The sequence below is a fragment of the Lithobates pipiens genome, unplaced genomic scaffold, assembly GCF_037356315.1.
Source record: "Lithobates pipiens isolate NorthernLeopardFrog02 unplaced genomic scaffold, aLitPip1_a1.2 Scaffold_10, whole genome shotgun sequence".
In the NCBI taxonomy this organism is placed as follows: Eukaryota; Metazoa; Chordata; class Amphibia; order Anura; family Ranidae; genus Lithobates; species Lithobates pipiens.
The window spans coordinates 20,891,963-20,910,247 of record NW_027507686.1 but is presented as its reverse complement, the minus strand read 5'-3'; the positions used below and the strand labels follow the sequence as shown (position 1 = coordinate 20,910,247).

The following is an 18,285-nucleotide window of genomic DNA, read 5'->3' as shown; positions in this document are numbered from 1 at the left end:
CAATCCCTCCACCTCCGGTCTAACTAATCACTCTCACCTTATGGCATGGACCACTGTGCAAACAGGTGGTCAAGCAAGCGGGTATCAAAAGGGGTTAACACGGACCATAAACTTCTCTCACGTCTCCTTAGATCTCAGGAAAGACGCCAGGTCATGGGTAGAAAGAAAAGATTGAAGTGCTTACCGCTTAAGTATAAGATTTCATTTTTGTGTTCAAACAGGCAGCAGCGGGTTGACGTCATGCGTAGCTCTCCCTCCCCCCCGTACGCGTTACGTTCAATCAGAACTTCACCGTCACCGGACTCTTCCCCCCCCCCCTTCGTTAGCAGATGGAGGCACTTGGGGAAGGGGGAGGAGTCCAGTGACGTCGATGTCCATGATGTCACCGGATCTCCGATGTAACTCCCTGAAGACCCGGAAGCCGGCGGAGAGGGGAGTACCGATCAAAAAAATGAACAGATTAATCGAGAAATTAATCTTTAATTTCCACGGCCCATATATATATATATATATATATATATATATATATATATATATATATATATATATATATATAATGTATGTGTATGTATGTCCTTTTTTTTTTTTTTTTATGCTTTTGATGAAGGCTTAGGCCGAAACACGTCAGTTTTTTGGATGATGTTACTGCTATAATGCTACAATAAAATTTTTATATGGAAGCTGTTGAGTTGCCGGTTTGCACTTGTTATGGATTTTTAACCACCCTGCTCCACTCTAAGGCTGGGTTCACACTGCTGCGGGGGGGAGATCCGGATGTGATTCGCACCGCAAATCACATCCGATCTCCGTATCGATGCGAGTTCAGCCATACAGATAGTATGGCTGAATTCGCATCGCTCCCGCAGCAAACTCGCACGGGACCCTTTTTTTGGTCTGCAACAGAATCGGATCGCATGGGGGTTCACACCATGCGATCCGATTCCTGTGCGAGTCGGCAGATCGCACTGCGATATGCGGACGGATCTGGGGGTGTCATTAACATATCATTGACACTCCCAGCCGTCCGCATAGGGCAGTGTGAACTGCTGGCGGGAGTAATGCGATGCGGGAAAACGTCGCGGATTCGCGGCGTTCCCGCATCGCAGCGGTGTGAACCCGGCCTAAAGGTGAAAGCTTCTTTCTTCTTCCTCTTTCTTCTTTCTTCTCAGTTTTGGATAGTTATACTTTCAAGTGCAATAATCCTTTTAGGTTTTAAAGCCTGGTACGCACAGGCCGAATATTGACTTGCGATTTTTGGCTGTGCCTTTCCTCTCTGTAGAGTACTTTTGCATATTACATGTGGAGCGGATGCTCAGAAACTACAGCTGTGAAGCTGATTGGCTAGTTTCCATGGGAACTGCATGCTGTGTATAAATGTATGTGAACCTGAAAATTGCTGGTATAAAAGGCTTGTTAGGGGGTGTATTGGTCATGCATTTTCTTATCGAAGGTAATCCTACGTGTTTTTGTAGCGCTATCAGTATTAATACAATCATTTGTTTTGTTCCCGCAGGACAAGAACAAACTGATGGATGCTCTGAAACACGCCTCAAACATGCTGGGAGAACTCCGGACCTCCATGTTGTCCCCAAAGAGTTACTACGAGCTTTGTATCCTTCTCGGTGTCCATGTGGTGTGTCACGTGGGATTGGCGGATGGTAACGCAATGCGGGAATCTCTGATTGGTCAGATAAAGGCAGCCATTCCCTGAACACGAAGAGTTGTGAAAGCGGTTGTCCAGTTAATGGTTAAAAAAAAATAAAAAATAAAAGTCTGCATCTACAGAAAAGGGTAGCTTCTGCCTTTTAATAATAGGACACTTACCTGCCCCAGGATCCAGCAAAGTCCTCACCCAGCTGGTTTCTTCACCAGGCTTCGGCCCCTGGTGCCATCATACTAACTGTGGGCAGCCGGCTGTGACTGCTTGTGGCATCACCGCAGGCTGCTCACTGCTCATGCACGAGCCAACCTATTTGATTGGTTCCGCAGCCTTCTGGGACCCATGACATGTCTTTATGAAGGAGTGGCACTGAATTTATGGCGTGGCAATCCAACCGGAATTTGGGGAGTGGGTAGCTGTCAAAATCTGATACACACTCCCCCCCCCCCCCCCCCACACCAAAGAACTGATATCCCTAAATGTTAAAGTGGTTGTAAACCCTTACAAACCACTTTGACCTACAGGTAAGCCTAGATTAAGGCTTACCTGTAGGTCCAAGCAATATCTCCTAAACCTATATGGTTTAGGAGATATTTGCCCGAAAACGGGCACCGCTGTCTACGGCGCATGCGCCTTAGACAGCGGCGCGCAGGCGCACTGAGCGCGGCATTTCCAAGAATGGAGCTGCCGCGCGTGTCGACTCCCGTGCGCATGCGCGGGAGTGATGTCATCGCGGCTTCGCCGAATGACAGTGGCGGAGCTGCGAGACCCCACCAACAAGATGGATGCGCCGGACTACAGGGGACAGCGGCGACTTCGCTGGCTCCTGTGTCAGGTAAGTGACACATAATGGGTACTATGCGATGCATAGTAGTCCATTATGCTTTGCCTTTGCAGGGAATGAAAGAGGAAGTAATCTCATCAGGGTTTACTTCCTCTTTAAGTTGTGGGGGGAGGGGGGTGGGGTTGGAGAGCAGGTTGAAGAGCGGAATTTCCCCTTTGGGTGAGGTTTCACTTTAAAGAGGAACTGCAGCTTTGCACAGTTGTATTAGCTCCCCTTGTGTAATGAAGAATGGCCTGCAGTGATTTTCGCTGCACACTGTGAGCTTTTTACAGTGTGCACGAGAAGCTGCAGAAGGTCAGATAGAGCCTGCCTCATTTCCTGTCTGGAGGACATTCGGCATCATCTAGCCCCCTAAGTAGAGGTCGACCGATATATCGGCCGATATTTGCCTGTACTATTTTTTGGGGCGACTTCAGGCGACTTGCATTGACTTCTATACAGAAGTCGTTTTGCAAGTCGCCGCTGAAGTCGTGTGCAGGTCGCGTCTGTGAGTCGCGCTGCAAGTCGTGCCGCCCCTGTGTGAACCCAGCCTGAGTCTTCATAGAAGCGACTTGTCTCCTCTCTGGGCAGTCTGCCAAGAAAAGAGCAAAAAGATACAATGTTTACACTTCTGAATGAATGAAGTCATCTCTGTGTGTAGAAGTTCTCAGTTTAACCATTTAAAGCCTAAATCTTTTCTGACACTTGTTGCTTACAAGTAAAAGTCCTGTATTTTCTGCCAGAAAATCACTTAGACCCCCAAAAAATTATATATATATATATATTTTTAGCAGAGATCCTAGGGAATAAAATAGCGGTTGTTGCAATATTTTATGTCACACGGCATTTGCGCAGAGGTCTTTCAAATGCAATTTTTTGGGGAAAAAAAATACACCAAATGATTTAAAAAAAAAAAAAAAAACTAAAACAGTAAAGTTAGCCCATTTTTTTTTTTTTTCGTCCAAAAGTTTTGACTACCGTATTTTCCGGCGTATAAGACGACTTTTTAACCCATTAAAATCTTCTCAAAAGTCAGGGGTCGTCTTGTACGCCGGGGGTCGTCTTATAGGAAACTTCTGCGATCGCCGTGGAGGGAGCTCCAAAATACCGGGGCCGCCGTGACATCCGCCCTGTATGCAAGCTACAAGCTGCAGGCGTCTGGGATGCCGAAAAAAAAAAAAAGACATACAGCGGAAAAACACGCCTCTTTCACCCGTCTGGCCCGCCCTTCTATCCTATTACCATACCTCTTCTCTGACGAGCTTTCGCTCCTGAGGACTGGAGCGAAGAGGAGCAGGCGCGCATGTGCTAGTTCTGAGAGGCAGATGTACGGTAATAGGATACAAGGGCGGGCCAGACAAGTGAAAGGGGTGTTTTTTGCATTAGTCTTGGAGACAGGGAGGGCTGGGCAGGCAGGGAGAGCTTACCAGACTATCATTTGTTTAAAGCAACCAGCAAATCGCTGGTAAGGTGGCTGTTATACCACATACAGTACCAGTAAAATATCTACCGGTATACCTGTACATACAGTGCACCAGTATCTACAGTACAGTACCAGAGGGGTAGTCTTATACGGAGAGTATATCCCAAACACTACATTTTAACTGGAAAAGTTGGGGGTCGTCTTATACGCCGGCAAATACGGTACCTGTTTTTATTTTATAGGCTGCTTTCACACTGGAGCGGGCAGGCGTTGATGGTAAAATGCTGCTAGTTTTAGCAGCGCTTTACCATCATTTTAGCGGTGCTATTCGGCTGCTAGTGGGGCGCATATAACCCAGCTAGCGGCCGAAGAAGAGGTTAAAAGCGCCCGTGAAGCACTGCTGCCAAACCGCATTTCATGCGCTACGGCAGTGGTGCCCATCAATATCAATAGGCAGGAGTGGTGGAGGAGCGGTATATACACCACGCCAAATGTGCTGTTTGCAGGACTTTTTTTTTTAACATCCTGCCAGCGCATCTCCTCCGTGTGAAAGCAACTCGGGACTTTCACACAGACTGCAGGGGAGCCGTTTTGCAGGCACTTTACAGGCGCTATTTTTAGCCCAAAAGCGCCTGAAAAACACCCCAGTGGGAAAGGTGTCTGTTTGTGGTGTGGTTTTATGAGATGAAGGGGGATAAAAAAATAAAAAAAATCAGCCTAACATATCGGCCCAAAAAAAATCGGCATCATATATCGGCCATCGGCCGCCATGATTTCTAAATATCGGCATCGGCCAGAGAAAAACCCATATCGGTCGACCTCTACCTCCTAAGTGCCCCAAGCTGGGGCCTAAGGGCTGCATGTGGCCCTTTTGGTAAATGATGTGATGCCCTCTGACCTCAGCTGTCTGTAGTGGGAACATTGATTAGGGTAAAAGCATTTATCTCTACTAGAGCTGCACAATTCTGACCAAAATGAGAATCGCAATTTTTTTATTTTTTTGCTTAGAATAAAGAATGCAATTCTCGCGGCGTAACCAGCTGAGCTCTAAAGTAAGCTATTATACAGCATATTTTTTATAAGTGACAACCACTGAGGCGCTTACTAATCTATATCAGAGGGAACTGTAGAAAAAAAAAAAAAGTTTCCATTAAACACTTTTAAGTGGTTAAACTTTCCTCATTTACAGACAGAAGTTCATCCCTTTTGATCTAAAGAACAAAACGTTACAATGTTTATAGTTGGCTCAGGGCTGAGGAATGTTGTGATACTTGGCAGACTGCCTGTTTTTCTTTTATTTTTTTGACAGCTGTCGGCTTGAGCAGAGAACTCTACATAGAATCTGGAAAAAGCTTTGTTAAGATGGGGGGGGGGGGGGGGGAATCACAATATCGTTTCTTAACGATTAATCTTGCAGCTCTAATCTCTACTAGCGTCTTGTAACATATTCCATAGTTTTGTACTGTCTTCTGCAGACTATCCCCAGCCAAAAAATGTAGCCTGTCCACACTCTTTGACCCTCATTTCCTCTATTAGGTCTGAAGTATCTGACAGTCCTCTCAAGCATTACATATACATTTATGTGAGGCCCTTTGATGTGCATTTGAGGGCCGCTTTAGCTCATAAGTTGACAACCACTGATCTAGCCCCTCTCCACCCCCAGCCTGACCACCCGTGGCCCACCCCTTTTTATTCATTACATTTCAATTCTTCCAGTCATGGAGGCTCAGCATCGCATGTGGGTGTTACCATGGCCTGACTCTGAATGCCCACTCTTCCAGACTGACACCCGTTAAGACCTTTTTTGATATTTCCTAGCTCCGCCCAAGAGCCAGTTAATCCCTTTTTCCACCTAAAATGGGTCAGATGAGGTGTGTGCCCCCCAGAAAAAAAAAAGCTGCAGTATTACATATGTTGGGTGGTACCATCATCCTAAAGCTAGTAATGATTAAAAGGAGCCCAGGGCTGCCCCTATCGTGCCCCGTCTCGGTACCCAGGAAGGGACATTGACAATTATTTGTTATGAAAAAAATATAAAATTTTTATTTATACAAATTAATTAAAAAGCAAGATACATATCCATATATATGAATAAATCCGTAGTTACAGCAATGCATTTCTTTTGATTTTTTTGCTGGTGGTATAGGGTCCCCAGTGGATATTGAGGGCACAGGATGTATTTAAAGGGGCGTTCGGCCGCCTTTTTTATTTTATTTTTTTGTTAAAGTCAGCAGCTACAAACATGGTAGCTGCTGACTTTTAATAAGGACACTTACCTGTCCAGCGAGCCCGTGATGTCGGCCGCCCCGAGGCTGATCCATTGGCTCGGGTGCCGGCGCCTCCATCTTAATGAAGGAAAACAGGCAGTGGAGCCTTGCGGCTTCACTGCCCATTTCCTACTGCGCATGCGCGAGACGCGTGTCACTTTGTCAATGGCCTCGTTGTTCTCTGGGACACACACATGTCCCAGAAGGCAACGGGGCTGCTCGCCGAAGAGGAGGGAAGCCGCCGCGGAATAGGAAAAGGCAGATTAGGAAGACTGCCTAGCAACAGCGGTTTCAGGTAAGTTTTTTTTTTTTTTTTTTTTTTTTTAAGAATATTAATGACATTTTTTTATTTTAGGGTGGCCCTCCACTTTAATCTTGATGCTTGGACCTCTACATGTTATGCGGTAGAGACAGCTTCTTCAATAGGAGTTAAAAGAGAAGTACGGTTGTTGTCTTTTTTTTTTTTTTTTTTTTAAATCATACCTGTCTAGGTGGATGCAGCATCGGTCCAATGCTGCGTCTGCCCCCTGCGCCTCTGCACTGAAAACCGATCGATTGAATATCGCGATGGCCTGGTTCTCTCAGCTCAGCTGTCAGTCAGCAGCTCTCTTTTCGCTCCCCCCCCCGGTCACTAGGCCGGGCATGAGATGACTGAGCACCTCCGCCCCCGCATAACGGCTGGGCATGAGGCGACATCAATCCAGGCACCTGGGCGGATCCAGACTGATTCCTGTGACGTCAGAGCGGACTCCTGAAAACGGGTCACAGGAGTGCAGAACGAATTGCACTCCTGTGACCCATAGGAGAAACCCAGCCAAACGTGCTCAGGCTGGATTTCTCCTTTTAATTACTATCATCCAAAAAAATAAAATAAGATCGTTAACATGATTAATTTTTTTATGTAGAGTTGAACATTTAGTAAAGAATATTGCTCCTCCCCCTCCTGCCCAATCACAGAAGCCTTTGTATTATGTGAACAGTATCAAAATACAAAGGCTTCTTTGAATAGGCAGCAGAAGAAAAAGGGCAGGCATAGCTGCTGTGTGTTCTTCTCTTAGAGCCCCAGGTGTCAGTGTATGCTTGGCAGTGCCATAAACCTGTCGTCTATAAATAATAGATAAGCCCAAGAGATGTCATGCACCTCATTGGGCATAACTCATAGCGTGCCTTTATTATTTATTTATTTATTTATTTTTTCCTGGAATTCAGCTTTAGCATTTAATGTATCCCTTATGCATGCCCGCTGTCATTCAAAAAATGTTTGGATCTGTTGATAAAAAAAAAAAATAAAAATCTGAAATGCGAAGAGGTGGAAGCATCCCCGATATGAGCCACAGCACAGAGCTGCTCTTGATCTTGATTTGGTCGAGCCGTCTCCTCCTCTGCAGTCAGCATTTGATGCAGATCGTTTGAAGATCAGTCAATTGCGGGATTCTGCTGACGTCTTTGATTGTTTTGAGAGGTACTGTAGCACAAAACTCGCACACTGATTGCTTCCTGGGCATTTTTGCACTAAGGACGCGGCGATCATTCCTGTTTTTACTTCCCAAGTTCAAGAGAAAAATCAATCGGCTTGTTCTGCAGTAGTTATTAGCTGGCTGGTAAGTTTTTTTTTTTTAATCCATCTACTGTGCTCCCAGAACATCGGACTTGAATGCAGCAGGTTTGCTGTCAGTTGCTTTTAAACTGAGTCGTCTTATCCAGAAAAGAGAATCTTGTACACCCAAAAGACCCGACACCCGAACACAATCTGCCTAGCATCCAGCTTAAAGTGAATGTAAACCCTTCCATATCCCCAGTGAAGTGACTGGCCTCAGGTGATACACAGAGATGAAACAATTCCTCCTACATACATTGTACATGTTTATCTGCAGTCTTCTCTTCTCTACATCCCTTCGAATAATTTATATATCTTGTCTGAGCGTTAGAAAAAAAGGGGGCGGAGAACGGAAGTTGCACTCCTCAGAGCCCAGTGAGGAGAGCTCTTAGCCCTTGTACACACGGTCGGAGATTCCGTCGGAATGTGTCCGATCGGACCGTTTTGTCGGATAATCCGACTGTGTGTGGTCTCCATCGGACTGTTTCCGTCGGAGTATCCCGACGAACCAATTTTCCAACTTGTCGGTAAAATTTTCCGACAACATGATCCGATCGGACCTTGTCCGATCATGTGTAGAGAATTCCGATCGGACAAAGTGCCACGCATGCTCAGATCAAATTCCTACACCAAAGCTATTGGCTACTAGCCTGAACGTAGTCCCATCGTAACGAAATAACGTCATCACGTTCTGAAAGATCGGATTTTCCGACAACTTTGTCTGACCGTGTGTATTCAACCGTTTCGGACAAAATCCAACGGATTTGGTTGTCGGAATGTCCGACCGTGTGTACAAGGGCTGAGAGCTGATTGGAGGGAAGGGAAACGCCCCTCTCCACACAGCTCACAGGGAGGGGAAGAAAGGAAGAGGGGGTAGTCCCCTCCCCACCCCTCATTTTTTTTGAAGGTGCAGTATCTCTATTTCTTTGCTTTAGAAGGAGGGATATATAATATACATTTTTTTTTTTTTTTTTTTTTTTTTTTTAAATATGGCCATTCGAGAGGTGAGGTTAAAGGATAGATCCATTTTCTTCTTGTTTTTTTATTTGTATATGTGTATGTATTTTTTTTTCTGAATGTTTGTTTTGTATTTATGTATTTGGAATGATATCGAAGATTTTGTATGTTTATAATAACGTAATAAAAATAGTTGAAACGCACAGCTCACAGGAACAGAGCCTGGGGTTGTCAATCACAGGCTGCGAACTTCCTACCCTGTCACCATTTTTCTCTTGGTGTCAGGATCACTTGTCTGAAGTGATTTGATTCTGATAGCGGAGAAACGAAGCAGCAGACAGAAATGACACTTTGTGCTCTGGACTATTATTATACAGGATTTATATAGCACTGACAGTTTTACGCAGCGCTTTACAACATAAGGGCAGACAGTACAATTGCAATACAGCTTAACATCGTAAAGCTGACATCACATATGCGGCCTCACTGGAGTGGAATATTTGCAGTGGGGCCGCATATATGTGTATTTGTCTTTGTGCTGGGAGCGCGCCACACTCCCAGCACAGAGACTGGGGACTCACCGAGAGCGTCGGATCCCGTACTAACATTCGATACCCGGAACTCCCAATTGTGGCTCGCCTGATCGCTGGGGCAGCCTCTGATTGGTTACCACAGTGACCAGTCACTGTGAAGCCCACCCCTGTGTTTCCCTCATGAATGGAGAGGAAAGATGCATTTGTATTTTTTTTTTTTTTCTCTCCTTGCAGAGAGGAAAAAAAAAAAAAGTGTGTGTAAAATAAAGGATTGATCAAGGTCACTGCCAGGGTTAGTGTCCCAATCAAGTAAGGGTCAAAGGTCAGGGTCTATATTTTCGGCAGGATTTTTTTATTTTTATTTTTTTAATTGGTATCAGTTTCAGTCAGTGTGTGTTTAGATATGACAAAAAAAAAAAAAAAGAGAAGCAAAATGTGCACTATTGATTTTTGGCTTTAGTACAAATAACATACACATGTGTGGCATCACTGCGATCATCGGGATCAGGAACATTTTATTTTGGGTTGTTTTTTTGATGGAAGGTTCTGGTGGTAACAAGAAATGTAATCTAAATTAAAAAAAAAAAAAAAGTTTTTGTTTTTTATTTTTTTTACTATTTTGGGACAGTTTTCCTTTTATTAAAGTGGAGGACCACCCTAAAAAACTAAATTACATTAAAATGTTAAAAAAAAAATTTTTTTTAAACTTGCCAGAAATGCCTGTTGCTAGGCAGATCGTCCTACTACGCCTCTTCCTACTCCGCGGTGATCTTCAGTCTTCTTCTCCTCGCGTTGTCTTCTGGGGAATGGGGCGCGGTGGGTTCTGGGAACTGTGTGTGTGTCCCAAAACGCAGCGCACCCCATTCACAAAGCGCTGCGCGACTTGCGCATTCGCAGTAGGAAATGGGCAGTGAGGCCGCAAGGCTCCAATGCCTGTTTCCCTTAGATAGAATGACGGTGCCGAGGGACGGGGCGGCCGACATTGCAGGGCACCCTGGACAGGTAAGTGCGCTTATTAAAAGTTAGCAGCTACAGTGTTTGTAGCTGCTCACTTTTAAAAAATGTTTTTATAAGTAGTATAAAAGAAAAAATTAGGAGATCTCTTACCATTTACTACTAAATGAAAGCCCAATTTGTCCTAAAAAAAAAAAAAAAAAAACCCTGCGGTATAATCCACCTGGATGCACAAAGTAGTTGTGGCGGTTTTACTAACGCATGTCAAAGTTCCAAAATTGTGCTTGGGCATTAAAGCGGTAGCGGATTTTTTACTTACAGGTAAGCCTGTAAGGCCTATAATAGGGCTTACCTGTAGGTAAAATGAATATGGCCTAAACGTGGAGAGATCCACCCTGCATGCAGCAAGTGACAATACTGGCGTGTGTGCTCTGAAGGTCTGGAATACCTTTCTGGAACTTCAGAGCTTCGTTCCGGAACCGATGGCTCCCGTGCGCATGCGCTGCAGTGAAGTTGTCACAGCTCCAGCCATTCACCTAGCCGGAGCGCACGATCCCGGAAGAAAGGCTGCGGGAACGTGTAAGCCTTCTCAGCAGTGACAGTAGAGCGCTGGAGGGCTTCTTTCCGAGATGAGTATTTCATAATGTGCTAGTATGCTCATGCACTCTGCAGTGTAGATGAGCATCGTGGGAAATGTAGTTCCAAAACATCTGGGGTGCAAAGATTTGCCATCACTGCTATAGAGGGATATGCTTTGTTCATATTTCATGTCTGAGGTTTACAACCATTTTATAGGAAACCTTTAGACCCCTTTCACACCACACCGCCCATAGCATGGGAGGTAAAACGCCGCTATTTTTAGCTGTGTTTTACCGCCGGATTTGCGGTGCATTTCGGCCGCTAGTGGGGCTCTTTTACCCCCGCTAGCGGCCGAGAAAGGGTTAAAACCGCCGGCAATATGCCGCAATAGTTTTGCCGGGGGTATTACAGCGCTGCCCCATTGATTTCAATGGGGAGCAGCCGTGGAGGAGCAGTAAACACACCGCTCCTTCACCGCTCCAAAGAAGCTGCTGGCAGGACTTTTCCCTGACGTCTTGCCAGCGCACCGCTGTAGTGTGAAAGCCCTCGGGGCTTTCACACTACAGACAATGGTGCAGCTTTTTTAGGGCGGAATGCAGGTGCTATTTCTAACGCTATAGCGCCTGCAAAATGCCCTGGTGTGAAAGGGGTCTTATTGAGACAAAAGATAAGGACTGCTATGATTGTCTTCTCCTTCAATTGCTGTGATTTTTGCTTTGGCAACTTCAGTACATTCTAAGGTGCTGATGTTGGAGCTCCAGTCGGCTAGTATTTTCAGAAGGTCAGCCATGGCAGCAATCAATTTCATCCAGCTCGGTCTTTGCAAACCAAGGGGGGGGGGGGGGTGGTTCTAGAATCAGGGAACCCATCTGACTACAATTTATAGATTACTATTTAGGGGCTATTCAGAAAATACTGGCTATTGAAGGGCTTTTTCCAGAAGTGCTGCCAACTGTTTAAGATGTTTGCCAAGGTGAATGCCTGTGCCATTTAGTCAATGGTCTCTGTCACCCAAGTCCGTTTTTTAAAAGCAAAAACTGTCGGGTTGGACCATGTTTTTTTTTTGTTTTTTTTTTCTCCTTAACGTGGTCTGCAACAGACATGGCGATCTCTGATGAGCTGCATTATCTGGAAGTTTATTTGACGGACGAGTTTGCAAAAGGAAGGAAAGTCTCCGATCTCTATGAGCTGGTCCAGTATGCCGGCAACATCATCCCCAGGCTGTAAGTATGGCGGTTGGAGGTCTCCTCCTGATTTATTGTTTAAAGAAGAACTCCAGCCTTACAGAGAGGCAGGATATTATTTGACCACTATGCAGGGTAGATTTGATTTTAAATCCTGATTTAAATCACTAGTAAAAAGGCTTGATTCAAATTATAATTTTTAAAGAGCAACTGTCATCTCTGTCCTGCAGCAGCTCCTCCTCTGACCCGCTGTTGACTCACCGACAGTCCCATTCGCTTTAAAGAGGAAGTAAACCCTGATGAGTTTACTTCCTTTCATTCCCTGCAAAGGTAAAGCATAATGGACTACTTTGCATCGCATAGTAGTCCATTATGTGTCACTTACCTGACACAGGAGCCAGCGAAGTCACCGCTGTCCCCTGTAGTCCGGCGCATGGGACCCGACACGCGCGGCAGCTCCGTCGTTGGAAATGCCGCGCTCTGCGCGCCGCTGTCTGCGGCGCATGTGCCGTAGACAGCGGTGCCTGTCTTCGGGCAAATATCTCCTAAACCGTATAGGTTTAGGAGATATTTCTTGGACCTACAGGTAAGCCTTAATCTAGGCTTACCTGTAGGTCAAAGTGTGTTGTAAGGGTTTACAACCACTTTAATGGGGCGGCTGGTGATGTGGCAGTGACACAACAAGGTGAGGGACGTGGCGACAGCAGGTGAGTGAATGCCGCTAACGGGCGCTGCCATGATGGTTCTGAAATGACAGGTGCTCTTTAAATGTAAGGACTCATTCTTGCTGGTAGTTGGTGTGGAATTTTGTGAATACATCAATGCAGTGCATGTTATCTCAGCGTGCAGAGCTTTTTCTAGGTTCACACTAGCCAATTCTCTGAAAAGCAATCCGCAGGGGGTTCGCTTTCCAGAGTACATTCAGGCAGCTGCTGTCAGGCTTTCTGGCTATGACTTTATTTTGTTAAATCGTGTTTGATTGGTTAAAATCCCTTTTTAAAAGCAATCTAATTGCTGTCAAGGGTTGTTCTCTGGCTCATGGAAATGCTTGGAGCAGATGGCAAATTTCAGTTTTGACTGTTTGCTGGAAGCGTTAGAATATACAGTTATATCTTTGACATTCACCAGATCACAGCGTACAATCAAACAAAACAGCGATTTGCATGTTGTTCACTACCAGACGGAATTTTTAAAAGATAAAAACGTCCTTTTTTTTTCTTTTGTTATTACACATAATACAACATACTAAAAACATTTTCTCCAAAACCATACAGACCTTTTCTTTATGAATAGTGGATTTATAACTAATATAATAAGAACAGGAAGCTACCTTAGCGATATTGCTTGTTAAGTCCAGCGACGTCCAATTTATTTCTCCAACATAAAGTTCCATTTATACACTCGCTGTATTCTGGGATTGCGGTGAATCTTTGTCAACACTCCAGCCTCGGATTGGAATCGGCTGCTGTAGGATAAATCCATGAAGTGTATACATTGAACTTTACCCTGGAGTAATCATCCCTGGACTTGGTAGGCAAAATTGCTAAAGTAGCTTTCTCTTCATAATCTATGAAGGCTCCAATATAATTGCATAGTGCTTTCATAAATGGTAAGGAAAGGTCTGAATGGCTTTTAGACAACGGGGACGATTTTACTAAAATTGGAGCACTCAGACGCTGGTGCAGCTGTGCATGATAGCCAATCGCCTTCTAACTTCACCTTTTGACAATAAGCCTAGGTTCACGCTGAACGCGGGTTTGAAATCGTGCAGAATCGTAAAGCAGTTGTATACCCCGCTTTCATGTTTTTACCTACAGGTAAGCCTATAATAAGGATTACCTGTAGGTAAAATGAATATCTCCTAAACCTGTACGGTTTAGGAGATATTCACCTTGTATGCAGCCGCTGACTCCTGGCGCCTCATGAACTCCTGAAGGTCTGGTGGATGCTGTCTGGAAAATCGGAGCTCTTTGCCCAAAAGAGGACTCCTGCGCCCGCAACCGCTTTAAATCGTACGTCATTTCAGTTCCGACTTCAGGAGGCGATTACTAGTTTTGGGAATCAGTGCGGCGCCGCAAAGTCAGAGTTGCATCGATTCGGCCGTTGCCGGCAATAGGCTCCGTTTTTGGCATGCGATTTGACACATCAAAGTTGCACCAATGTGAGCAGGGACTAAGAAGCTGATTGGCTTCCATGCACAGCTGCACCAGATTTTTCACTCTCCACTTTTAGTAAATCTCCCCCAAATTTTGTATATTTTATAATGTGTAATAAAATGCCCTTCAGCATCTTGGCTGCTCCTCGGGTATTCACAAAGGTGCTGGCTCCTGTTCTAGCCTCCTGCTGCATTTCTTTTTACATCCCCATTTTGGGATAATTAAATGACCTTCTTATCGCAGGAACAGTTGGCTTCGGCTCTTTGGGACAATGCGAATTTGGCTGTGGATGTTGAGGTGTCATTGATGAGGCGAAGGGTGTAAGGTCCTTCAGACTGCTCTTTGAGCTTGTGGCAGTCCCTAGTTCTCTTTATTTTTTGCTTGGGTGTATTGGTTTTTGCTGTGTTGCCAACCCCTTCAGTTGGACTTCCTTTGGACATCTCAAAGTCTACTTGTCGTAAAATCCTTTTTTGTGAGTCCAATGAGAGATGCACATTTCCCTCCCCCCCCCCTGGACGCACATTTCCCTCCCCCCGGACGCACATTCCCCCCCCCCCCCCCCCCGGACACACATTACACCCCCTCCCCCCCCCCCCGACACACATTGCTGTGTTGCCAATCCCTTCAGTTGGACTTCCTTTGGACATCTCAAAGTCTAAAAACTTCCTATGTATCTCAATTTTTCTACTCGTCGTAAAATCCTTTTTTGTGAGTCCAATGAGAGATGCACATTTCCCTCTCCCCCAGACGCACATTCCCCCCCCCCCCCAGACGCACATCCTCCCTCCTTGTATTAATAATCCAAATGTTCTTTGTCAGGCTTTGTACATACTTTATTTGGATTGTTTAGTCCTTTTTGTAACGTGGCCAGATGTAATCATTATGGTTGCACAATTTTTTTTTCAATATAGTTTTCATTTGAGTATTTATGAAAATGTTTTCCTATACCAACATTGGGTCAAAGTTTTGTAAAATGATTCAGGTGTGATAATTTTTCATTTGAATTTCTTTTGACATGACTGTGCTTTGTCTGTCAGGTACCTGCTGATCACTGTCGGTGTTGTCTACGTGAAATCCTTTTCCCAGTCACGGAAAGACATCCTGAAAGACATGGTGGAGATGTGCCGCGGAGTGCAGCATCCACTGAGGGGGCTCTTCCTTCGCAACTATCTCCTGCAGTGCACCCGCAACATCCTACCGGATGAGGGAGAAGAGACAGAGTAAGAGTCCAATTGTGTGTCTTCAGTGTGCTTTGCTGACATTGTTAGTAGAAAGATTTAAAGTGCTGCTAAAGGCTCAAGGTTTTGTGCATTATATGCACAGAGAAGGATTTTAACCTTCATACAGCAGCCCCCCCCCCCCCCAATACGTACCTGAGCCCCATCACTATCCAGTGATGTGCACGAGTACCTCAGCTCTCCACGGACCTTCCCTCCTCCCGCTATTCTCGATCACAGCCAATGAGGAGAGAGGGGGGCCAGGGCCGAGCTGCGGCTCTGTGTGTGAATGGACATGCAGAGCAGTGACTTAGGAGCGAGCCTGCTTGGGTGCCAAGCTGCTTGCTCTGGGTGCACATGGCAGGAACGAGAGACCACAAGCGCCAGCAGGGGATCCCAGAAGAGGTGGATCAAGGCTGCTCTGTGCAAAACTGCTGCACAGAGCAGGTAAGTATGACCTGTTTTAACTTTATTTGAAGCGTTCAAAAGTACACTTCATTCATGACTCTGTGCAGCAATGTGTTGCCCTGTGCTGCTGTACAGTGCCATGTGGTTCTGTACAGTGCACTGCAATAAAATGCAGCTTGTCTGCATCTTATCGCAGCACACTGCAGCGCAGCTTTGGGCTGCATTGCAGTGTGAATGGGACACACAGAAAACTTTTTCTGTGTGTCCTTGTGGTGACAGACATTTTACAATGTCAAAAAACCCCTGTCACCGCACTATGTGTGAATTCACCTTTAAAGTGAGTTCCAGGTATGGTATATTTTTATATCCTTACATTGGACCAGCTTGGACCAATGTAACGTGTAAAGTTCGGGGTTGGTTTAAGGCTCCCTAGTGAGTACAGTCCATACCAGATATGATGTTTTTACTTCGACTTGTTGACCCGCTTTTATTTAAACTGAAAGAAAATATTCAACAAAACAAACAGTTGCCCAATCAGCGGTTTCCACCATCAACACAAAATAACATAAGATTTAGCCTCCTGGCTCTTTGGCAGCGCTGCCGCTCAGGCTTTGTGCCTCGATCCTCCTGACCATGAACACAGCACCCCCGTGTTGATGTGCCGCCACTGTACCTCTGTTAGCACTTTTTCTTGCAGCTCCCTACTGCTCTGCAAATAACGGCACCATGCAGACACGCACACTTGTTGCTGCTCTCTTGCACCCACATGGACCCCTCGGGAGGGTGGAGCCCAGAACCCTGTTCCTGACTCCCACAAAAAAAAAAAAAAACGCAATCCGTTTGCTTGCTATTCCCATAACCTAGTCCCAGGATTGGCGCTTTCATCACAGTCCAGATCACCACGAAATCTCCGGGCTCCAGGTTCCAAACCGAGTTTTACCAACTACCGAGATAACTGAAAAAAGTTTCCTCCAAATTAAACAAGCATCATGGAGCCCCTGAACCTGCCTAGTTGAGAATTCTGGGCAACATACACCTGGGCTCCTGCTGCTATGACTAAGCAACAATGATGTTGTGAAACGCGTCAGCTGTTTGTCCTGCTTCTGTTGTCATATGAACGTTGACTATCGGAGTGCGGCTGTCCAGAATCCATTTCTTCAATACTCCTGCTTCTGTCAGTCAAACTCCTGTTAGGAGCGGAGCGGACCTTACAGGTACTGTGCAAGTCTATGGACACACATAGCCTGGCTCGGGAGTATGTGTGCATGGGTGCCTCCTTAGCACCCTGCTTGCTAAGGGGACACCCAGAGCAGGGTCAGGACTGGCAGGGGACTACCACATGAGGAGGTAAGCTCCTTAAGCTGAAAATTTGCTGAAGAAGATGCTGCTACTCCGGTGGGCTCCACTTTCTTGTAAGTCCTATGTTGAGTGGCTGACATGGTGCATTCTGAATAGAGGAGGTTGGCTGCTTTACACAAGTGCCATTCAGAAAATGCTTTGCAATTTTTTTCATTGAATGCAAAGCTATCCCTGATTGGGCAAAATGGAGTAGCGGGGCTGTGATGTCACGCTCTCCACCGTGTCCAGTTACTTTCTTGATAGCAGAATGCAGCAGGTTAGTGAAGCTATTGGCGCAGGGATATTTTTGCATGTTTCACAAGGAGAATGTATTTGGTTGGTAGTAACGATTTCTTGTGCTATTAGGCCGGACAGTAACAAATTTGTGTTTTTTACAGCGAGGAAGTCACAGGAGACATCAACGACTCAATGGATTTCGTCCTTTTGAATTTTGCCGAAATGAACAAGCTGTGGGTCCGTATGCAGCACCAGGGCCACAGCCGGGACAAAGAGAAGCGTGAGCGCGAGCGGCAAGAACTACGGATCCTGGTGGGAACCAACTTGGTGCGGCTCAGTCAGCTGGAGGGAGTCAACAATGAAAGATACAAGCAAGTAAGTCTATTTGATATTGCTTACTTTTTTTTCTTTTTTTTTTTGCCTCTAAATAAAGTTAATAAAAAAATATCTGTATGGGGGGGGAAGACATTAGACTTGCCTTTTTGTTTTACTTCAGTGGCGCAGGGGGTGATATCTTCATCCTCCCACAAGGCCCCAGAGAATGTGGTGTACTCTAAATCCCGTGAGAAGATGCTGCAGCACAGCGCTGTAAGTGCCCCTCGGTGAGATTTGGCGTACTCCACATTCCCCAAGTCTTGCTGGAAGGAGAATAACTTCAATCTCGTCTGGGTGCTGCAGGCAGAAGCCTGCAGCACCCAGGAAAGGCGAGCATACCATCTTAATTTTTTCTTTACAGAGATTATGCAAGAGGGTAGGGGGCAAATGTAAAAAGCGGACCTACGTTTATGGTAGAAGGTCCGCTTTAGGGCCGGTTCACACCAGATGCAGTCCAGTGTGTTTTTTTTTTTTCTGCATAAAAAAAACACATGGACGTTAACTTTTAATGGTTTCCAATGGTCTAGTTCATACCAGAGCAGACTGTCTTAGTGCAGGAAAAAAAAAAGTAGAACAA

General features: G+C 45.5%; 1 protein-coding gene across 1 annotated transcript in view; it reads left to right on the top strand.

Moving 5' to 3' along the window:
* Positions 1 to 18,285, top strand: part of VPS35 (VPS35 retromer complex component) — a gene marked incomplete in the record, with an annotated part of 134,781 nt that overhangs the window by 41,700 nt on the left and 74,796 nt on the right. The window contains 4 exon segments of the mRNA XM_077452409.1: positions 1,514 to 1,610; positions 11,893 to 12,016; positions 15,171 to 15,353; positions 17,495 to 17,708. Of these exon segments, the coding sequence (XP_077308535.1) occupies positions 1,514 to 1,610; positions 11,893 to 12,016; positions 15,171 to 15,353; positions 17,495 to 17,708 (618 nt within the window).